General features: G+C 34.9%; 1 protein-coding gene across 1 annotated transcript in view; it reads right to left on the bottom strand.

The window, feature by feature from the left end:
• Positions 1-4,246: 4,246 nt before the first annotated feature.
• The window catches only part of LOC125676508 (relaxin receptor 1-like), an 80,971-nt gene continuing 60,161 nt past the window's right edge, over positions 4,247-25,056 (bottom strand). The window contains exons 4-17 of the mRNA XM_048914364.2: positions 24,544-24,655; positions 21,185-21,253; positions 20,962-21,033; positions 20,501-20,572; positions 15,584-15,655; positions 14,772-14,843; positions 13,748-13,819; positions 13,535-13,606; positions 11,608-11,679; positions 11,186-11,257; positions 8,882-8,953; positions 5,915-6,753; positions 5,523-5,833; positions 4,247-5,298 (exon numbers count right to left, since the gene is read on the bottom strand). Of these exons, the coding sequence (XP_048770321.2) occupies positions 5,152-5,298; positions 5,523-5,833; positions 5,915-6,753; positions 8,882-8,953; positions 11,186-11,257; positions 11,608-11,679; positions 13,535-13,606; positions 13,748-13,819; positions 14,772-14,843; positions 15,584-15,655; positions 20,501-20,572; positions 20,962-21,033; positions 21,185-21,253; positions 24,544-24,655 (2,126 nt within the window). The 3' untranslated portion in view covers positions 4,247-5,151. The remainder of the gene's footprint in view (positions 5,299-5,522; positions 5,834-5,914; positions 6,754-8,881; positions 8,954-11,185; positions 11,258-11,607; positions 11,680-13,534; positions 13,607-13,747; positions 13,820-14,771; positions 14,844-15,583; positions 15,656-20,500; positions 20,573-20,961; positions 21,034-21,184; positions 21,254-24,543; positions 24,656-25,056) is intronic.

The following is a 25,056-nucleotide window of genomic DNA, read 5'->3' as shown; positions in this document are numbered from 1 at the left end:
GCTTGGTGGTTGTCTCACGAAATATATCTTTATTTGTATATATAAATAATAGAAAGTTATGGTTGTTAGAATGGGGACCATTCCCTCCCCCTCCCTCATTCTACGTGCATGCCTCAGAAGTACCGATATATCCATTATCGGATTTGCAATGCTGAAGTCGCCGTTCATTCCAATGGTGCCCAATATTTATAAAGATAAATCATGTCATAATAACATTCAATAGCTGGTATATGTCCTCATTTAATTTTCCCCCACAATTTTATTGATGATTTCGGACAACTTAGTCATTCAGTCAGTTTTCTTTACCAATAGGCGATTGACTTTCAAGAGCTTGAGATCAATTCTTTTTACGTATCTACACCAACATTTTTGGAAAGGATTTCCAAATTTGATTATAGGGCCAATCGCAAGCTTACATATAGCCTTTGTATATTACTTTTACGGTAAAAGTAACAAGAAACACTTATCTATTACAAAAATTTCTTTAGTTCGATTATACTTGCATAGAATCATCGTTCATTTCAATAGGTTGTAGACCCTACATGTATTATACTTACACAAGACTTTGTGTATTTACGTTAACTACGATAAACCGGATATGACCATGCCTAAAAAAAGTATGACGTAATAGTGACTAAATGCAGAATAAACACGGACATGGAAGAACTCGAAAATCCCCTATTGCATTGAAGCTGTCTACATCATTCACTCCTCTGCTTTTGTGTGAATTTCAGCGCTATATTTTGTACAATTCGACAAAGCTTTTTCAGACCCGATCATTTTTCTGGAATGGTGTGAAAGGTATATTATGTAGCTTCCGGAAATAACCCAGCTTCTCAGAACATATCATTGGTGGCTTTAGCAAACAGTGATGAAATCAAATAATTCTAGTTTTTCGCGAAGCTCTGATACTTGTGGAGCTTTATCTTTGAAAGGTTAAGATAACGAACAGTGATCAATCTCATAACTCCTATAAGCAATACCAAACAGAGAGTTGGGCAAACACGGACCCCTCGGTATACCGGTATATCTTGATCAGGTAAACGGAGTTATCAGTAGTCAAAGTCAGTGTGCCTAACAATCGGTATGAAACATGTCAGACAGCATTTGACCCAATGATAAGTTGTATTGGCAAACTAGATCGTTATAACGATCATTTAATTTGCGAAATGCTGATTTAAAACAATACCTTTGAAACCTCTGCACTATCAACTTGTTTGTCAGTAGCCTGCCTCCATTAAAAAAAAATGATCTTACGCAGAATTGCGTATCGAATCAGTTGAGATATATACACACCATATGCAGGTGATAATGGGATATTGCTACATAAATATGGGAAGTTGACGATGGAGAAGCTGAAATCATCCCAAATATAAGGACTTGGTAGAACATTTACTGGATCCAGCAATGTGTCTTTCTTTGTAAGGATTTTTGTAAAGTTTAGGAATCCAGTATAGGTATGGTAACTCATATCCATCCGACCCATTGACTGTATTAAATGTGTCTAAAACTGAAGCATGGTTTTGTAGAATTTCAGCTATTGAAATGGCAGTTGAGTACAAGTCCTATTACCAAATGTGTAATTAATGCAAAGTTCGTTTCAAATACAGTCGTAATAATGAGCCTTACAAACAAGGACACTGATATTACAAGCTTTTTCAGCTGGAACCAAAACATATTCCTCATGTAACTTATCTAATTCATTTATTACTTCTGGTTTTTAAACACAGAAGGATAGACGGTACGTACTTTTGTTTTGATTTGTCTAATGCGGGATTTTAATATTCCTCTTATATTTAAAATCCATTTTAACAATGTATCAAATTCTTCTTTTTCATATTTAGCCGATAATCTTCGACAGAATTCATAATAGAGATGAATTTCGGTCGCCAATTGAAAGACCGAGATTCTTTGTATTTAGAACGTTAAGATAAGTGATTTGAGGTTCTTGTTTTCAACTATATCAACATCACCAGTAGTGACATGTCCAGCTGGACTATAGTTGAAAGAAGACGAATAACAAGAGCACGTAGGTGAATTAAATATAAGATGGTCTATATTTAGGCACTACAAAGTTTGTTTATGATTAAAAAGTTTGGATGCAATAGTAGATGGATATTTGTAGGAAATACAGGGTCTAGACTTGAACTTGATATATGTTGGAATACAAAACTGAACTCTTTTACGGCGAATGTTGCTTATGTTGACGGCATCTATTCCTTTGTTTGTAAATTTAATCTTAAGGAACTGGTAGCATAGTTCGGAAGGAACATCATCCATGACGCGCGGTGGATTACAGAACCTGTGGTTGGCAACATCCATAATCATAAAGTTCAGTCTATATTCTGGTATTGAAAACTCCAAGTACAGACTAGCTTTGGCTTCTTCAAATAAGTATTTAAAACTCTCAATGGAACAGGGTAAAGTTTTGTGCGATTATGATGTGGACATAATTGTCTGTTGACGTAAGGCAAAAGTGAATCTATCCATGTATAAGCTCCATCATCACGGTTCCTTGTTAGTCGGGCCAGTTGTCTGAGTTTTTCACTTTATCCTTTATTCTCTTGGGCTCTTGGGCTGTTGTAGCACTATGTGTGTTTTCAGCCGTGTTGGAATCTCCGGAACAGAGTGCTATAGCAATCTGGTGCGAATACTGGGCTGATTTATGTGTTTCGCTAAATACTTCTACGTCACAAGGAAAGAAATTTGACCATTTATATAGCGTATTTCAATTTGAATAACATTCGAAATATCTATGCTTTGAATATTGGATAAAGAGCGGAATTTTATATGTAGATGTTTTGATGGAAATGGAGAAATGTGTATAGTGGATTATTTTTGTTATATCTTAAAAACCAAGAACAATATCTATTGTGATTATACATTGTATCATACTTAAGAAAGCACTAAATCCTTTCAAGAATATGTTTCATTTTTTATATGCAAAATATATAAACATTCATAAAAATCTTGTGACGCTGATAATAATACAAAAAGTCGGATATATTATGTTTTCATTAACGACAAATGTCAAATTCTTTCACAGTGTGCACAGGGAAGGCGATTGATGAAAGGCATTTTTCCTTTTCAATCGAAGCATTTCGTTTAACATACACCAATATCACCCATCGCCTTGTATGTGCACATATCAAACTACTGCCAAACGTAAGTAAAAATTTGAAGTTTTTGTTTTAAAAAATAGCGATCCGGGTAAAATCGGGAGTTTATTATTCTAGTATGTGACGTTCTGGTACCATTTCGTTTGTATATTTAAAGAGAGAGTGTTGCCACCAAATAACTTCCATAGGTAAAAGCGTGTCATCTTCTACTTTATTTTTCTTGATTTTGTTAGGCCAAAATCATATGCTAAGCGTACTTTGTTCTTTCCTGGCACTCATTTCAAAGGATCTCGTATAGATTTTTAAAAATTTCACTTTACAATTTCAAACAATAAGAGAGGTTCAAAGTACTGGAAATTAGATGTACATGTTGATTGATTGTATCTTATTTAACGTCTCTCTCGAGAATTTTTCACTCAAATGGAGACGTCACCAAGACCGGTAAAGGGCTTCAAATTTAAGCCTATGGTCGGCGCTTATGGTCATTGAGCAGTGAGGGTTCTTTTGCGTTCCACACCTACTGTGACACGGGACATCCTTTTTGAGGTCATCTCCGAGGACCTGTAACATTCACACCTGATGCCGAGCGTTTGGCGATGGAACTATCACTACCTGTTTTAACGACTTAGGTCTGTCGCGGCCGGGATTCGAACCCCGACTATCCGTATCCGGGGTGAACGTTCTACCTCTAGACCACCGCGGCTGTTAATCGTACATTTAATGGCGCTTAAAACATCGAAAGTAAAGATTTGAATTTCGTCTCTTTCCAAAAGAAAAATACTTTTTATTTCATGAGCTGGTGCGACAATTTTTTCATTGTTAAGCTGCACCGAGGACATTCAAATTTCAATACGTCAGTATACTCACATTCTAGCGACAATGGAAAGTCATCTTAAGGGTAAACATTCTGCTTTTTCAATCTAAATTCGTACATTTTTTGCAAAAACGATAGTCTTGATAAGAATGATGTCTAACGGAGAGAGAGAGAGAGAGAGAGAGAGAGAGAGAGAGAGAGAGAGGGGGTGCGTGAGTGTGTGTGTATATCTGGAATAGCAGAATGTTGATATTTCAATACAAAATGCAATGCTTGACCTGGATATATATATTTATATAGAAAGTAATCAATTCTAATATTTCATTTTAATGGAAAATATATAACATTTATTGTAGTACCTCAGAATATAATACAACGATATTCATGATGGATATTTTTTTCTAAACTTATGTTATAATAGCATTACTAATACCGATGTTAAAATGCTAAATACACGAAAAACATGATAATCAAAAATTTCATTTCTTCTGATCAAGGAAAATGAGCATGATACTACCAAAGTAGCAGATTTGTGTTTTTTGAATTGATGTGGTTCATTTACATAGCAGTTGATTCTCAATCTCTGTCTGCCTGGAATATACATACTGTCGTCGCTTTCACTCCATGTGAAATATACATGGTTTTGTTTTACATTTCAGCTGAATTTCTATCTGGAATGTACATAGTCGTTTTCACACTATGTGAAATGTACATGGTTTTGCTTTTCACTGTAGCTGAATTTCAATCTGGAATGTACATAGTCGTTTTCACTCTATGTGAAATGTACATGTTTTTGTTTTACACTGTAGTAGGTTATTTATTTTGAATGTACACGGGTTGTTACACTGGAACTGCTTCTTTTTGGAATGTACATTACTTCTTTACAACAGGTTGCGTATGTGGAATGTACATGCTTTTTTACGCTGTATCATTTTGTCTATTTGGAATGTACATGGTTTCGTTATACTATAGCAGGTTGTGTATTTGGAATGTACATGATTTCGTTATACTACAGCAGATTGTCTATATGGAATGTACGTGTTTTTTTCAACTTTCTTTATACCGTATCAGGTTGCCTGTATGGAATGTACCTTGTTTCTTTAAACCGTAGCAGATTCTCTATGCGGGATGTACACGATTTCTGTTTTATGCCAGTTGCTTTTTTAATGTCATGTGCACAAGTTTCCTTTACATTTCTGTCGATGACTTACGGGTGTTTTATATCGCGGTTGATTCGTTACGTGGAATGTACATAGTTTCTTTGACACAAACTCCACCAGAACCGCCATTATAGGTATTTCCTAGCCCGTTCCTTGTCTTGAATCTGAGGTAGTTACCACTGCGGCTTGGATCTACATTACTTGTCTGAAAAGAAATCATGAAGATGAACATATGGATTATAATATAGAACTTTTCGATATTCACAAATACCTAATATCAAAGGTCGTGAAGGAAACTGAAGTATATATTTTATTAGCACAATCTTCTCTCAAGGCAATCATGTATGTTCAATGGTCATGCAACACTTTTGTTCAGTTGAATATGCAACTATTTTTCAAATATAATCAACATATATGCAAATGAATTACCGAATCAAATTTCCCCTTGTGTTTTCGTGTGCTGACACGTAATGTGTTGGCCCCGACCTCACAAAGGTCTTTTTCTAACGAACTCTTTACTGAACCTCGGTTCCTCCGTCCACTGCCCGAGGAAGAAGAGGAGGAAGTCTCTTTAAGGATGGGTTCCTGGCGGACGATCTTAAATCCACAACACAATTTCGGCATAACTTTTTCTTTAAATAGTTTCGTTGTTAGAGTATAAAGAAGAGGATTGATGGCGCTATTTATAGGCATTACGAAAATGATCAACCAAGCATAGGTATCCTGATTAATTTCGTATCCTGAAATTGTTCATAATTGATTTTAATACATCAAACAACACAGTTGAAAGCAGTGAATAACAGTTTTTAAGCATAACTTACCTGAAATGGCTATGAATTTTATAATGATGATTGGCATCCAACACAGAAAGTCGGTCAATATTATAAAAAAGAAACGTTTCATGAGAGTCCTTTCTTTCTTCTCAAATTGAGAACGCACCGTCTTTGTAGATCGCTTTATTGCTATGAACATAGTGACATAGGCAAAGCAAATGAAAGTGAATGCTGCCATATTCAGTCCAAGAAATAAAAACACTGAGTACTGCCAGCCTTTAGCCCAGGGTCTGTGGAGATGAAAAGGAACACACACTGCATTATCCTTGTAGAAATAGTTTCCAAAGAATTCCGGGATAAACACAGGAATAACTGACAAGGAAAGCGAGATAATCCAAATTGTACAAACGTTTATTAGAGCGAATTTAAAGCTCTTCCGTCTACGGAATAAAGGCAGAGTTATGCTTATATAACGGTCAAGGGTTATCAAGGTCAAAGTCAACACAGATGCCTCATTACTAAGTGTACTGAGAATACCACATGTGTCGCATGTAACACTAGAACGCCATCCTTCATCCTCAATCAGGTAATTTCCTCTGAATTTCTGATCATGATACCCAATAATGATCAAGTAAATCCCCATTATCATGTCGGCGAAAGATAGATTTTTTATGTAAAAAGAATGCACCTGGTTGTCTTCACGTAACAAGCTTCTACCCAGCAGGACCAAAAGGTTACCAAAACATGCACAGATGGCGACGAGCCACACCATAATGCGAAGAAATCCGTTCTCCAGCAAGTTGTATCTACTTGATATTCCATCACCAAATGGTTGACAATGTACGTGGCTTGGTACATAGGAACACATGTAAAACTCGTCAAAATACCTGAAATAGATATATCGAAAATGCAATAGAATATTTATAAGACTGAACATGTGGGTTTTTTTTTTAAATTCCAACCAGTACCGTATTACCGAATACTATTTTCTCCTGTTGGACAATAAAGGAATTTAATAATTCTAGAAGTAGGCAGTACATACAATATCCTATGTTTCCAATATTTTCCCCTCGACATTAAGGTAATAAGGGTACGATGCTTGGACAGAGTGGTGTAACTAAGAATCACTATGCACTGCATCACACGTCACATACAATTTAACGTGTCCATAAACCTTTGGAAAACTACCATTGCTAGACACAATTAATGCAGAGATGCATTCTAGGAAAACCCACCTTAGCATTTCTATCTACTTTGCAAACTGAAAACCATTTTCCCCTCAAGTTAAGTGGAAAATATCTAGAAAACGTATGACCGTTACAGATCCTTTGACTTAATCGTTTCCAATGTATGAGCGTTACAAGATCCTCGGACTTAACCGATTCCATCGGTCTTACAGCGACAGACAAACGTTTAGTCAGGAAACCTCCTGTATATGGACATTGACATACCAAGTATATGTTGGTAAACTTTTTTCGAGTACCAAGAGATTTGATGCCCAAGTAAAGCGAGGGACCAATTTGAGTGGCAAGATAAATGTTTAATTAATCAAATTCTTTGTGGCTTCTGTTTAACTTATCATAACCCTTTTGTATTTTTATCCTTAATCGAGATCATCAGAATTTATCTTGATTGGTGCAATTTTGTACTGACTGGGTTTGATAGTTAGTACCCTCAAAGGAAGTTTACCTGTATTTAAGGTCGATCGATCCTCATGTGATGTCATAGGTTTTTGCAAAAATCTTAATAAATTAAACTTTGCACATGACAGAAATATATCTTTCTGAGGAATGTTATTCACTGAATATAATAAAATATCTGGCAAACTAATAATACTGAAAAAGTTTATATTTTCCATAGATAATTAATCATTTATGATTTTAAAAATGTTGTCAAGGGCAATAACTCCTATGTTTGAATTTCCTCTAGTGGATGTCTATTATACATTGGTTTCCCTAATATGTACTTTTAATCTATACATATTTATGAATTAGCAGGGTTTTTTTTAAAAAAAAAAACCTGTTGATATCTAAATTTTGTCTTTTCAACAAGTTTTTATCTATTTGTATTATTCTGTTTAACGAAAATGTGTGATTTTCTGATGTTGATGTATACTTCTGTTTTTTATGTCTGACATCTTTAAAAGGGTGGTAACATATCCATTTTCTTTGGTTATTAATTAAATTAAACTATATTGAGGATGGAACTACCTTAACAGCTAGATAAGGGTACATAATATATAGTTTTAAGAGTAATCTTTTTTTACATATTCAAAATATATTCATCCATACATGTATTTCAAGACTGCGTCATGCCTTTTTAAATGGATTAAAGTCAAGGATTTACAAATAGTAGTCTTTTTGGACATTAGTGAGGATTCGTTTTCGGGCATGCTATAAAAAACACCCTTGCACGTTCTAGATACTGTTTCTGAAAAATGACCTTGAATAAACGAGAATGTTTGGGTGACCCGAGTGATCAAAATCATACTGGTAGAGCAATAAACCTGTCACTGTCTCTTTTAAATTCATTTCAATTTCTAGATGTGTCGCTTTGTGAACGAATCCTGAAACCGAGATAGCGAGTGCTCATTTTACGCTATTTTAATGAAGTGTTAGTGATGGGACATAACAGAGACGTCAAGAGAAAACGAACAAAACAGATATCCTAAATATAATTCGAGTACGGATTTTTACCGCTCTATCAGTATATCCGATCTTCTGTGCATGTTGTCCACCCAAACATTTACAAGTGTTGTACGGTGTTTTATTATAATATTTCATGTTTCATGCCAATTCTGTTAATCAAATGTAAGTGGAAACACCATCCATATTCATAGAGCATGACGCCCTCTCCTTGATTACTTCCAATAATAGATAATTATTGATTTGATCATTATAAATACAATGGCCTAGTCACCCAAGCTTGGACTTGGGGTACGCGAAGTGATATGGTATAGGCAAGACTATTATTCGTGGTGGGGAACATGTTCTATCATAATGCTAAAATACTTACACAAAACGGAGTTCTTGTAGACCTCTTAAAGTCTCTTTGTGAAGGCTTTTAAAGGCATTATTCCTCAGATCTCTGGAAACATAGTACAAAAGATAATTGTATCTAGATTCATGAAAGTGTTGCTGTTGGTAACTATGTCTTATCAATTGTATTTAACGTTTAGATAGATAAAATACAATAAACACGAGATATATGCTTCTAGCAGAACTGATGATGTTTACACGACCTGTCAGTTTGATAAAAAAAAAAACCCACAAGTTATATTGATATTAGAAACACATTATGGAGTACGAAATTTTCACAATACGGAAGCAGGGGGTAATTACTGCAGAATACGCAAATTATCCCGCCCGGTTCCCTTGATTTCTATCCCCTTAACACTGTACAAAAGACTTTAGTCCTTAGATAATCGATTTACTCTTTAATTGCTGGACATCAAGATCAATCGCAAGACGGACATAACGGAAATAAGATTGGACCGCAGTGGTTTGTCACTTACAATCAACCGTTTTAATTGAAAGAATGCCATCGCACCTTGTATGATTATTTTACAATTATTAGAATGTCATTGCACATTTTACAAAACTGAATGCTTCCTTGCTGAGCTGATGAATGAACTATTAAACTAATTTCAATGAGTAAATCATATAAGAGCAGTGGTTAGATATTAGGATTTATATTTGTTTGTTTTACAACGGTCTCTACGAGAATTTTGTACTCATATTGAGATATCAACAGTTGAAGGTGAAGTTCTCTGCTTAGTTCTCAGGGCCGTAGCAGTGAGGGTTCTTTAACGTGTCAAAACTTGCCGTGACATGCGACCTCCGATTCGAAAGACCCGTGATTCTCACTTTTAAATACCGGGCGCTAGGCGGAGTTGAAATCACTACCTATGTTTACGTCTTAGGTTTGACTCGGCCATGAAGTGAAGATCCCTTGCTCATGAAGACAACCTTTCTACTACTTAACTATCGCGACCAGTATCATTATTGCGTATTGTATAGTTGTTCTAATGTCTGTATATGTTTTTATATGAAACATTTCATGTTAAATTCAGCGTGTGTTCCAATGCCCTTGAACCTTAGAAGGAGAAAAAATAAGAACGGCGTTTATTTGTTTGCTTTCTTCTGTTTCCTGAAAAGGGTATAAAATGCCTCTTTGAACTGTCAATTTTCATTATGGTATATCAAAGTTTAACTCCCCGTGGCATAAATGTATTTGCTGGCGGAGATCTAGAAAGCTACCATTAATTAACGTATTTCGGAGATCAATATATTGGGAAAATTTTGCACATATTTTTCCATTTATTAGTCTAATCTCAGACTGGGAATAAACGTATTCGCTATGTTTTCATTTTTTCATCAATAATATCAAGTGTTCACTAAGAAGCATAATTCGTAGGCACAAATGCTCAAGTTTACTTGGGTACAATAATAAAGATAACAATGTATTATTTACGTTTTATAATCGATACAATTTTGGTCGTCGATGATGTTTTCCTTTACAGACATAAAATATAAACGAAGTATTGAATATTTTATTCATTTTTCTCCTTTGCTTTATAAAATGTAAATAAGATCGGTTCCCAAAATTGTTTCTACTCAAACCATTGGCGGGATACCTATTATAGAAGTTTGTTCGCGCCGTATCACACTTTCTGTGTTGGCTAAGATGGTTAACGAACGAAACCACGAACTGACTGGATTACTATGTTCGATAATTGATTTGCAAACCTGGGAAATATGTCCTCCCATGCTATCCGATTACTTCTTAATTACCTTGCTGACATCGTAATGGCGAAGAGCATGAACAGTAGTACTAGAATGACACTTAATCAACAACCTTACATAAATCTGTAGACAGAACTATTTACTGAAGATACATAATGTATTTCCATGAATATTTAAAAAATCATGCCATGCTCGTTGTTTTAGTTGTACAAAACTGAATCATAATAAAGGAAGATATATTTTCATTGACAAAATCAAACCCATACATATATATATGGTTATTTTTCGTCAAACTACGTGAATATGGTGCTTCCAAAAGAAAGGTTTTAACATATTGGTAAATTTTATTATTTCTTGTGCAAATTCTCTTACCCTTATTCGTCTGTTTATTCACTTTGTTTGTCATTATGAAAACTCCTCTTATTTAGATCGACTACATGCTAAACATGAAATAAAGATTTCATAATACATGTACTTCCTATCAATGAAGGATTTCTTATATCGGAGTAGCATCCATCATTGATATGTGTACATATTTGCTGTTACACCATATAAAAGTACTAAGCAAACATACAGCGATATCAGGCTAGTCAAATGTACCATAGCAGTCGGCGACACGGTCACGATGCTGTTGTACATCAAATTTCTGTAGAATAAAAGAAAATGGAACATTTATTGTTATGATGGATTAATAAACAGAATAATAATGAGCAATCTAATCTAATACATGTAACACTTTATCTCAAAGTTCAGTGACAGCCTCGGAGTGTCTCCAATCTGTATTGCATTGCATGTTAAGCAAACTAGAATACCTCGTGGTGTTGAGATTGATAGCAAAGCTATATGATTTTTATTCTGTGGGACATTAAATTTGTCTATATGTAACCTATATACTTCAGTAACTTTAAAGAAAGAGAAACATTTGAATAAATTAAGCGAATTTATACAAAATTTCCGACTGATGTCTCTTTTTAGAAAGATTGGGGAAAAACTTACAAATGGGTTAGATTCTTCAATCCCTGGAAAACATTGGGGGAAATGGAAATTATCTTATTTTTAGACAGTCCTCTGAAATTGAAAAATTCAATGTTTATGTACCTATAAATGAAATTTCTGTATAAGGTACTTCATGTATAATGACAAAGATGTAATCAAATTAAAGGAGTTTTACAGCTGCAATGAATTGTTCAAAATGTCAGAATATTGCTTAAATAATTGAGTACAATTTTAAAGGTACATAATTGCATGTTCTCCAATTTGAAAATATGTAAACGAATGGCCTGACGCAATTGAAAATCAGAAAGAAATTACATTTCAAAAGATTTTATATGGTGACCCACACATTTCTTCGTGAAATTTTATAGATAATAATAGCATGTCAAGGTTTCTGATAAATTAATATAAATGCATGTCATTCGTTCTTTTAACTTCGAAATATGATCTTTTAGATCTAATATAAAATGTGGGGAAGAGTACATTAGTGTGCATACATAAAAATGATAAGGCTTTGAACGTAGGTCTGAATCAAAGTAGTGCAAAATTGTAGCTACACATTAATTTTCACTCATGCTTATAGAAATCAGCATGGAAAAAAACATTTCAAAAAAACATGTGTCAAGTACAGCCCGTGACAGTGTAGCAAGAAGTTCAATGTAATCGAAATTTACTAGATAGTCGAGCTAATTAGTGCACTGGCCACATGATGCTGGGAAGTTTGGTTCCGCAGGTCCCGAGTTCAATCCTGGACAGGGGCGGAAGATAGTGAATTTCTGTGTGTTTTATATTCAAAAATTTCTTTACTTACGTCAGTTAATACAATCTATCTGCTTTACAGAAATAGTTGACGTCATGCGGTGTTTGACAGTGTAGCGAGAAATCCATCGTCATCAAAAGCAAGTTTTCGGCTTGTCTGGATTGTCAAGCAGTGCGGGCTGCTATGAGACTTCAAGTACATGTGTATAGTATCTTGACGATGTACTTTTAATTAAATGTGTCCTAACTTGTTATTCCTATTGACTTAAGTACACTTATACAAAAAACAAATAATGCATGAGTGATATACATTTTTCGCTTAATTTGATTGTTATAAATTCCAAAAAAAAGGGGAGCAATGTGTAAATTTAATATGATGCTCAAACATTATCGTTGAAATATATCATAATCTACATGAAAGGTGAAACATTTTCCCCACTGCTTTTGTTTCATTGAGACATCATGGAAATGAAAGGTGAAAATGAGGAACAGTGATCAGTCTCATAACTCCTACAAGCAATACAAAATCGATAGTTAGGCAAACACGGACCCCTGGACACACCAAAGGTGGGATCAGGTGCCTAGGAGGAGTAAGTATCCCCTGTCGACCGGTCACACCCGCCGTGAGCCCTATATCATGATCAGGTAAACGGAGTTATCCGTAGTCAAAATCAGTGTGCCAAGAACGGCTTAACAATCGGTATGAAACACGTCAGACAGCAATAAATTACATTCCATAGGGTAAATTTATTCCTTTTACTAATAAAACATTTCGTCATTATAGGTTAAATACCTTATATGAAAGGTGAAGATAACGAACAGTGATCAATCTCATATTTTTTTCTTTGTTTCTTAGTTTTACTAGTTGGCTAGATGAATGATCTCTTATAGTGACTATCTTCTAGAGTAGGAATATTAAATTAACTTTTTTTGCTTTGTTTTATGGGGCAGCTATCAGCAATGTCGCGATTATATATTTCTTCATGTGAACTGATTTATGTGAATACAGTAGATCGAACTCCAATGTTTATTAATGTATTAGAAACACTGGGCTTAGCTATGACTTTGTAATACTTGTATTGCAATAAGGATAACAACGAAGAGGCATGGATGCATCTTTTCATCCGTCACCTAGACCTAAAGGTCAAGATGAATGTTAAATCATACTTACAAGGTATGTAGAGACGAAAGCGGGGCAAACGCATGGTCCTCTATTTTAAATAATCCATTATCATCGATGTATCTATAAATCAATTGAAGACGTTTTCTTAAGCGTGTTGGTTCACACATTGGTTTAAAAACACAGATTCAGAAAGCTTCTAAGTTACCAACAGAACTTTACAAAGCAGGAAAAATGTTGATATCTTAAGATATATATACTCACAAAATCATTAGATTTTTTAAATGGTGAAAGAAGTGCTCTTTGATTGATGTTAGTCTATTTGACATAAGAGACCTGCAAAAGAATAAGGTAATTCGGTTATGAAACTTGGAAATCCAAACTATGTTTTTATGCATTCTGTATGCATTCAATCTAAATATCTCGAACCCTCTGATATCTCGAAATTTTTATCGGCCCATCGAGTTCGAGCTAATGTGGTTGGACTGATTTCACAAATATTGATTGATTGAATATTGTTTAACGTCCCTCTCGAGAATATTTCACTCATATGGAGACGTCACCACTGCCGGTGAAGGGCTGCAAAATGTAGGTCTAAGCTCGGCGCTTAAGGCCAATGAGCAGGGAGGGATCTTTATCGTGCCACACCTGCTGTGACACGGGGCCAGGGTTTTTGCGGTCTCATCCGAAGGACCGTCCCATTTAGTCGCCTCTTACGACAAGCAAGGGGTACTGAGGACCTATTCTAACCCGGATCCCCACGGGATCACAAATATTGATACCTCTTCTCAATTCTCATCATAAATCAATAACCTAACTTGTTGGTTGTTTGTTGTTTAACATCTCTTGTAGGATATTGTATATCGAATAATTTGGAACTGTCTTTTGTCGGATGACAAAAATTCGCAAACGATGAAGTATTTCAAAATATTCGCTCATATATAGATAAAATAGCAGTCTTCAGTAGGTTGGAAACAAGACATATGTTATGACATAGATAACGAATCGTGAATTTACTTTCGTCACAAACAATCGTTTTCCTCGCATACCTCTTATTCAGACCTATATGCTATTCACGTGGTCCAATCCAGTGGCGTTTCTTTATCATGCTACATATATCACATACGAATCTTAGTTTTCAAAGTATTAACCATTATAACTGTAACTGTCACTTGTAAAACTGAGTGCTTGTAACAATTTATGTATGTTGTAGCTCGAAATCGAACCCATATCCTATAACCCACAAAGCAAAATCTAGATCTAATTCACAAGTCCACAATATACTTACAATACTTCTAACTCAGACAGATCTTTAAATGCGTCTGTGTCTATATGTCTAATCTTATTGAAGCCAAGATACCTGAAATAAAAACGACTTTTTTTCATAAGTGCTGTACCACTGTATAGGTACTATTACTGGCATTTATCATAAATCTGAAACGTGGTCGTCTTTACAAAATTTTATGAACGTGCAACATTTAATCTTATTAACTAATATTTTCAAATCAACGTGTTTGCATTTTAATGAGAATTTACTGTAGTGAACACAATTTTTTGTCCAAATTCAATATACCTGATAATGTATTTTTCTAAAAGCACCTACTGCAAAAACTGATTGTTTTTTAAAAAATGTTATTTGCACCAAAACTGCGTATTTGTTACCATGCGAGGTTAAACCCCAGTAAAAAAGTGGGATCGGGTTGGACGAAAACCTTATCATTATAGTATTTTAATACCCAGTGAATATTGATTTCAGTATTCAGAAATTATACTGAACATTTATATTTAGAAGACAAAACATAAGTAGAACACTTTCCTTAATCCGTTGGACAGTGACACGGAAGGTAATGCATATTTTAAATGATGTCACAATTTGGGAACACGAGCAGAGAGTGGAATTTCGTGTTCCGATGATAACTATTTACTAGTACATGTAGATGTGTTCCAGAACAAAATATTAAATTTGATCACAAAGCATTTTCAGCGAGAAAAATAAGCTCTAATTGTACAAACACTGTCGTTGCTGATATGTATACAAACAATGTACATGTAGGCAAAGTTGCACGCAGAATAAAGATAAAATGTATACAACATACTTACAAACGTTTCGTTCGCTTCAGGTTTGAAAACATTTGCTGATTTAAGATAGTAAGAAGATTGTTTTCTATCTTTCTACAAAATACAAGAAAGAATTTACAGTAGAAACATAATTAATATTAATTTCTTTTGCTATTTTTTTTTTAAATTCTTCATAACAAATATGAATTATTTATGATATATCCCTTATTACAACGCCAAGAAAATATATTTTAAGATATTGAAAACCTATTATCACATTTCTACAATCAATATGATGATGTTTGGTCCTATCGCATCATTTTATTAACATACAAGTACCATTCCGGGCGAGCAAGGATAATAGATAAAAAATGAAATCAGATTCGCAATATGTTTCTTAGCAAGTGACACAAAAACATATGAATTTTATTTCATTTCTCATAGATTCTCCTTGCTTTTTTCACAGGTTGACTGGTCGAGATAATTCATTGGTTGAGTATCCGCTTCGTAACCGGGAGGTCGTGGGTTCAAGACCCACTCGTGTCATGGCCGTGTCAAACATAAGACAAAAACATGGGTAGTGATTGCTACTTCGCCAAATGCTCGGCATTTTGGAGTGCGAATCGTGGATATTTAAGAAAAATCAGATGCGGCAGGCGTCGGCACGTTAAAGAACCTGAACGCTAAGCATTGATCCTTGTTTCACTTCACCTACAGCTATATTAGCGTCTCAGTATCTCGAAGGGACGAAAAACAAATAAATATTGGCAGATGGTTTGTTTTGTTTCCTAAGATTGATATTTAATCAAGACATTCTTAAATCAGAAAATTCATAAGTCTTCCTCAGCCTTCTCACTGTCCGTCAATGTAACCACAGACCAACACCAGCTACAAACAGGTTTACCTTCCGTATCCTTAAGCTACGTCCAGTATCCAACAATGTTTACTGACCCCCAACTAGTATTAGAACTCTGAGCTGGTGATATATAAATTCCGCTACTGTCGAAAGACACCCATAACTTATAAATTCGAAGGATGTGTGCACTCAGTTGCTACTTTTTTTGTCCATCAAACAACACTGTGGCTTTCTTTGTGAATCTAAAATATTGCAAATAGATGAAGGAAAGTCACCCCAAACGATTTTTCGCTGCACTCAAAAGTCATCCAAAAATTCCAAAAACGTTCTGTTTCATTGTTTGTTTCTTTGACGTCCCTTTGCGATTTAATTTCACACTTATTGAGAGTCCTCCAGGTGTAGATACGTGTACAATATCACTTAAAACCGTAACAGTGAAGGTTCTTTATCGTTCCAACGCCTGCAGTTTTACGGTATCATTAAAATAAACCTGAATGTTGACGAGCATTTGGCGAAGGAGCATTTTAGCGTCTTCGGTTTGAAGCGGCCAAGGTAGGGATCCTTAACCTTCCATTCACTGAGCAAACTCTAACCACAGCACGAAAGTTCGAAAGACCAAGAAAGTTTTAACGAGAGGGTTGATGTCCTTATAAGCAACATGAAAGTGAATAGTTGTACTGGGCTTGGGAAAGAATGCTATAAACTCCAAACCATACCAGAAAAATTCTCGACAAATACATATATACATTTAAGTAAACGAAATGTTTCATGTTTTAATGCACAGAGAAGGCACCGGTCCCATAATTTTAATGAACACACGGAAAACCTATATATCTCCATTTTACCATCACTGATACTCGAATAACATTTCAGTGTTAGCGCTTTCAGCTTTAATTTCTCTTCAGACAGTTATAAAATAAAAGTTTTATAACTGTCCGAGGAGGCATTAAAGCCGAAAGCGCTAACACTGAAATGTTATTCGAGCTTTGTCTTTCTTGACTTTTATTATTGGATATATATATATATATAATAAAAGTCAAGAAAGACAAAGCTCGAATATATATGCAAGGTGAAGATAACGAACAGTGATCAATCTCATAGCTCCTACAAGCAATACAAAATAGATAGTTGGGCAAACACGGACCCCTGGACACACCATAGGTGGAATCAGGTGCCTAGGAGGAGTAAGCATCCCCTGTTGACCGGTCACACCCGCCGTGAGCCCCATATCCTGATCAGGTAAACGGAGCCATCCGCAGTCAAATCAGTGTGCCAAGAACGGCTTAACAATCGGTATGAAACACGTCAGACAGCATTTGACCCAATGCGAGGTTGTATTGACGAACTAGATCGTTATAACGACCATAGAATTTGCGAAATGCTGACTTCAATCGAGACTGTTGAAATCCCTGTACCATCAACTTGTTTGTCAGTAGCTTACCTCGATTTAAAAACTGACTATACCCAGAACAAGCTCTTGCATATCGAATATATAATATATATATATATATATATATATATATATATATCATAAAACTGTGAAACATTCGAGGCAATATCCCTGAAGAGCCGTAAGGCGAAAGCACTAGCAGGAACTGATCGTTGATTTTTATGTGATTATTTTGGATTTATTCTTTTAAATTATTTAAGAACTGTGCCAATTTCTTCATATCTATTTGCTTCATATAGTTAGCATGAACCAATAACTAATCGTGGTGCCATTTACGAACAATACTATATATCTGTATCATCGACCACAAAGTCCAGAACAAATATTATTTATTTTAGGAGTATCAAAGTACTATGCCCTTTACGAAACAAATCTTTTTTTAAATTCCTTTGAAGACTTAGAAGTCAAACCTTGGTTGGAAAAAGATGAAGATGATACACATTTTGAAAGTTTCTTACAAAAGAAATGCATTTTGTCTACTCCCTGTTGCCAAGAGTATCTGCATTTCGAATACTAGAAGCCAAATCCAAACAAGCAGTGATCAGGTGTCACCGAAACCAATCGGTGTTAGACGGAGAAACAAATAGATGGTTACTGCATTCCTCCAGAGAGATCTCAGCAGAACAGGAAGGGCGTTTGTCAAATAGATATATACAGAATAAGTACTTATATTCGTGGCCACAGACCCCAACAGCATGGAGGTAATATAAAAGTAATATATAAGTAGACAAACGGCACACTAACAACTCAACTTTATGACAAACGGGATGATTTCAGCTTCTCCATCGTCAACTTCACATATTTATGTAGCAATATTCCATTATCAGCTGCATATGGTGTTTATATATCTTAACTGATTTGATACGCAAGAGCTTGTTCTGCTTATGGATAGTTTTTAAATCAAAGCAGGTTACTGACCAACAAGTTGAGGGTTCAGGGGTTCAAACCGTCTTGTTTAAAATCAGCATTTCGCAAATGCTATGGTCGTTATAATGATCTAGTTTGCCATACCAACATATCATTGGGTCAAATGTTGTCTGACGTGTTTCATATTGATTGTTAGTCCGTTCTTGGTACACTGATTTTGACTACAGTTAACTCCGTTTACCTGATCAAGATATAGGGCTCACGGTAGGTGTGATCAGTTGACAGGGGATGCTTACTCTTCCTAGGCACCTGATCGCACCTCTGTTATATCAAAGGGTCTACTCTCTATTTTGTATTGCTTATAGGAGTTATGAGATTAATCACTGTTCGTTATCTTCACCTCTCATACAATTATCAATATTTATCAATATAGTCTGACTTCGAACAAACCCGAAACAAGATGAAATCTGCTAGACTAGAAGTGTTGGAGTCATTCAAATACAGTTTTCAATCCCTGAGAGCTGATTGTGAAAGGTATATTTCTGGTGACATAAATATTGATTTTAACCCAGCAAATTTTCTGTATAGAGCATATGTGCAAGTCTTGAAATATTTTTGAAGAGAAGCAAATAATAAACCTATAATAATCACAGATTCGTCATGATCAGCTATTGACTACAGAGAGAAGAAAATTAGCCCAATAAGACACAATATCCGTCGGGTTAAGTGATCATTTCTTAACGACGAATATCCAAAGGGCACGAATCGAATACAAATTTTCAAATACCCTTCAATCGAATGCTGAATGTAGCCTGTCTGAAATAACACACAGAACTATAATGACAACAGATAGATTCGACCTAATCACTGAAAGAGAGAAAGCTTTATACCAACAAATTATAAGGTTTTAGTGAAGTCAGAAATGAAAGAAAAAGAAGCGAGAACCGAAGACTTTTTAAACAAAATATATTGATTGATTGTATGAAAAGTGAAGATAACAAACAGTGATTAATCTCAAAACTCCTATAAGCAATACAAAATAGATATACAAAATAGTTAGTTGGGCAAACACGGACCCCTGAACACACCAGAGGTGAGATCATGTGCCTAGGAGGAGTAAGCATCCCCTGTCAACCGGTTACACCTGTCGTGAGCCCTATACCCTGATCAGGTAAACGGAGTTGCCAAGAATGGTCTAACAATCGGTATGAAACACGTCAGACAGCATTTGACTCAATTATAAGTTGTATTGGCAAACTACATTGTATATCATTATAACTACCATTGTTTTCTCTGGAGAATTTTTCACTCATGTGGAGAAGTCATCATTGCCAATGACGCGCTGCAAAATTTAGGCCTATGCTCGACGCTTATGGCCTTTTGTCAGGGGGATCTTTATCAAGCGACACCTGCTGTAACACCTGCTGTAACACGGGGTCTTGGTTTTTACGGTTTCACCCGAAGGACCACCCCATTTAGTTGTCTCTTACGACAAGCAAGGGGTACTGAGGACCTATTCTAACCCGGATCCTCACAGGACAAACGAAAGTTTGTTATGAACCAACACGCTTTTCAAGGGGTAAAAATCTCAAAGTCATTAATACGTCCTCTGTAAAACTTAATCTTGCAAGTAAATGTTCAAAATTTATGAATTTACGTTTCACATCTTTTACACTTTCGGTTTGCTATGTCGCACCCATGTGTTCATAAGTAATACTATTAGGAACATTAGTAGACAGACTAAACTGAAGGATTCTTTATGGATTAACTAGTATAATGCACGTACAGTTCCTCTATGTGGTTGAGCTCGGGAAAGGCGTTTTCCTTTATCAGCGCAATGCTGTTAGAGTTCAAATTTCTGAAAAAAATAAGAAATTTGATTCGTTTGTTTAATGTTTTACGTCTCATCCGGGAACTTTCACTGAAGTGTAGACATCATCATCTTTAAAAGAACTACCACATGGCGCTTGGATCAATAGCAGTGTGGATTCCATGTCAATGTCTACCGTGAAAACAGGACCTCCATTTTTTTATAAGTCATATACATTCATACATATATATATATATATATATATATATGTGTGTGTGTGTGTGTGTGTGTGTGTGTGTGTGTGTATGTATATCACAAAATAATATCAACTATAAACAAACGGAATCCACCAACCATTCTTCTGTTCTGTGTAATCCAGTTATTGTATACATGTATCATAAGACGTTTATACATCTTTACGTGTAAATTAAACTTACAGTTTTTTAAGGTTTGGATAACTATCAAATGTAGCATTCTCGATCGTTGTCAGCTTGTTATGTTGGACGTTTCTGTAATTGAAAATTAACAGAGGAGTATGTACAAGTATTAGAAAATGCATTTAATTCACCCAAAAAGTTAGTTATCACATAATTTTTTTAACGAGGATGAAATGTGAAATACGTGGTCATTTTGTGTTTGGTTTAGATTATTAACACTTACAGTTGAGTTAGAAAGAAAAAGTCGATGTCGTAATCTGATAACACTTCAATTGCGTTGTTGCTCAAATCTCTGTAAAAGTAATACGTATCATTATTAATTCGATGCTTAAAGTGTTCTAAGATCAAGATTAATATTGCATTTGCACTTATTTTGATGGAATTCACATTTTACGTCTTTAGCGCTGTTCAGCAAGACAGTTTTATCATTTCGCTAAATATTTGAATCTCTAGTCGTTCAAACTTTACTTGACAAAGTTACAATTACCCCAAACAGTGCATCACACAATGTAAGCTAAGATAGATATGTATTCAGTATACTTTTTACTTAAGTGGTTCTTAATAGTAGCGGAATTGGAGGGAGCCTGTCCCTAACCACACCCATTTGAAATACACAGATGTATTCTTTCACGTTAGAATACAACTATTCTATCTTTAAAATACTAATTAGACCGCACCATTTTGCTTCTTTTAAACCAATATGTTCAGATGGCAAGCTCAAGAACCTGTATATACATGTAGCGATGAAATATTGCTTCGAATTCATCATTTTGCTTCCCGTAACTTAAAACTAAAATGTTTTTGGGCCAAGTCCCAAAGGAACTATAAGTATAAATAAGAAATGCGCAGAATTTCACAATTTTGCTTTATTTTTAGTAAGAAAAACTCTGGAGGCAGGCAAGTACTCGAACCTTCCTGGAAGGATTATTTCAATAACATTCAAATCTTGCGTTCCAAGTTCATTCCATCCTATTCTATGTCCATCCTTTCGGAAAATCCTTGATCCTCTACTGCTTGGTCATTTATTAGCTCACAATTCTTCAAGTAAAGTTGAATTGTCGATGTGATTCAAAGACCATAGACATGCTTATTGGGGTAGAGTCATACGGATCAATTTGGACCTAAAGTGGTTATCTAAATCTAAATTGATCATATATATATATATATATATATATATATATATATATAGTCTTTTGCCCAGTTCCGGATCATTGCCAGTTCCGAATCACTTTGTAATTATCATTAAAAAATACTTAATTAATGAAATGATTTTTTCTTAGAAAGGTAAATCACGTTGAAAATGACTACTGAGTGTTACAAAACTGTTGTGATTTTTATCCAACCCAGGTTTATTTCTTGTCACACTTTTTAATACATTAGGACTTCGACATCTTGGTCACTTACACGCTTGGGAAAAAATCGTGCTATATATATATATATATATATATATATATATATATATATATATATATATTAGGGTTGTCAAATTGATCAAAAATTAGTAACCGGTTACTCGGTTGTCTTTCCGATCGAGTACTCGGTCGTCATTCAAGAGAACATTCAAAATATTAAACATAGTTGATACTACTTAATAACACAGACTATATCCATCATCCTGCTGTTTATGTATACGTAATTTCGGGATCTCGATCCCGACGTTAAATAAGAGTGCAAAGAAAAAAGATAATTTTTTTAATGAATAGAAATGTACATGATTATTAAAATAAACATTCTGTTTTAGTTAGTCCAGCTTTGGTAACATTAAAGTATTAAACGTATATAGTTCTATATAATTTTTGTTGCATGTGATGTCCATGTATCTGTTGTTAGGCAGACAGTATCAACTTTATCAAGTTCCGATTGCAAAGTAGCCTTCCGTTCGTCGTAGGTCTTTTCAATTCTTGCCTTAATCGTGTTTCTGGATGGTATTTTATAGTTAGACAACACGGTCGACATTAGCCTCTGAAATCCCTTCCCTTCGACTATTCGCAGCGGCATATAATCCAGAACCATGTCAACAATTGCCTGTGTTATGTCTTCCGATTGTTTGCCTGATAGATTTCTTGTACGCGGAGAATTTAGAAAATTAACCACAGACGGTTGTTTCTCTGGAGTTCCTTCAATATCACCATGTTTTATGCGCAAATGATTCAGCATATTTGTTGTACCTCCTGTGAACGTTAATTCAACCTCGCAGAGTTGACATTTTATAGATTTTGAATTGCTGGTCCGTTTAAAATATTTCCATACTTTAGAGGACGGAGGCATTTTTGCAACTAACAATTGTACGAGTCCACGCTTTCTTGTATTGAATTAATTTGAACTGTATTTAAGTTGAATTCAAATCATGGTATGCCCCTGGATATAAACAAAGCGATGTGCTGCCACGGACAGAGGTGCTAATAACTATAATGATTGTTGTCAAAACAGGACAGGCCTTTAATTCAGGCTACATGTATACATTGTAGGTAATTGAGAGAACGGTACTTGAGATAACGTTAACGTACGATGATCTGCGAAAATAGAATGAGTGAAACAAAACAAAAAATACAAGAAATAAACTTTTTTTTTCAAGTACGCGGTTACTGATTTTAGTAATCGATACTCGGACCTTCCGACGAGTACTCGAGTAACCGGTTATTCGTTGACAACCCTAATATATATATATATATATATATACTGATGAACGAAAGATGTGACATCAAGAATGTTAGAATTTTTCTAGATTTTCCTCGATTAGGAATCCACATTTGTACACTTTTCCATTCTGGGAATATATGTATTGCGTATCAACTAATCAACATGGGCTTAAAAATAACCTTGCTTTAAAGATTACTTGAAAACCGGCACTTCAAATGACATGATGGATAAAAAACAACGGCAGATTATAGAAATGATTCGTGTCGGACGTCCGATTACAAGATACGGACGAAATCGATTGCAAATATTTCATTGTTCTGTCACACAGCAAACATATGTTCAAAGATTTCATATAAAAATACGTGAAGGTTCTAATCGTGCATGATTCTTCTTTCCTCTCTGGTGCTGCCTTCTGTCGCTAGTTTAATGCCAATGACGCGGCGATTGCTGTATGAGCAAGTTTACAGTACATTCTTGAGAACGATTACTGGTCCTTTAAAGAGCAATGACCGCTGTATTGGGGATTACCAATGGTAAACAAGATCCGTTTACGCGAACGAATATGACTTTCTCGAATTTGTTTCCAAATAAGTTACGATCGAAATCAATATTCTTTTTGTTGTAATTATTACAAACGAAAAAAGGAAATGAAGGTTTTAGGATGAATTAATTTTAATGATTGTGCGACAGACTTAGTAATGAGTGAATACGTAACGATGATGAATACTGATAAATCACAACCTTAAAAAACAAGTATCGTAATGGTCATTGTGGTTTTTCGGGAGACTGCAAATTCAAATTTATACTATATTTTAAAACTGAAATGCACTACACTGCTTCCATACATCCAAAGTCACTTCAAAACGTCATAACCCTAGTATCTGTCCAGCGGCAACACTCATGAATTTCGGAATGAGTAATGTGAATACTTTTTCAACTTACAGCAATGTAATTTTGTCTGGAATTTCAGGTGGAATGTGAGTTAAATGACTTCCACTGCAAAACATCATAGTCATCCCCTTACAAATACAACCCGCAGGTACTGTTTTAAACACTGCAAAAGAAATTACATGATTTTTTTTTTATTTGTGATTGATAATAAAGATCAATTGTGACTTTCCAATAAGTACATAAAGGTGAAATATCCTTTTATGAAGAAAGGAAATATTAAGTGGATTTATCCTCTTTTCAGTTCGTTTAAATATGTATCAAAAAGTGTTTCAAATATTTATCTTATGTGAAGAAACGCGGTTTCTCATATTTTCTACGTTCGTAGTACTTTTACGTAGTAAGAACAAATTAACTCCAAAGAAAATCGTATATACAAGTATGTGAATAAATATGCTGATATCCTTTTCTGAAGTTGATATAAGTACAGATGGTGCAAATGAAAAAGGACACGTTTGAATTATTATTCAAATTATACTCTTTTTCCAGTCATGCAACCAGAATATA

Source organism: Ostrea edulis, chromosome 3, assembly GCF_947568905.1.
Source record: "Ostrea edulis chromosome 3, xbOstEdul1.1, whole genome shotgun sequence".
In the NCBI taxonomy this organism is placed as follows: domain Eukaryota; kingdom Metazoa; phylum Mollusca; class Bivalvia; order Ostreida; family Ostreidae; genus Ostrea; species Ostrea edulis.
The sequence above is the reverse complement of the archived record's forward strand: the minus strand, read 5'-3'. Positions and strand labels throughout refer to the sequence as shown.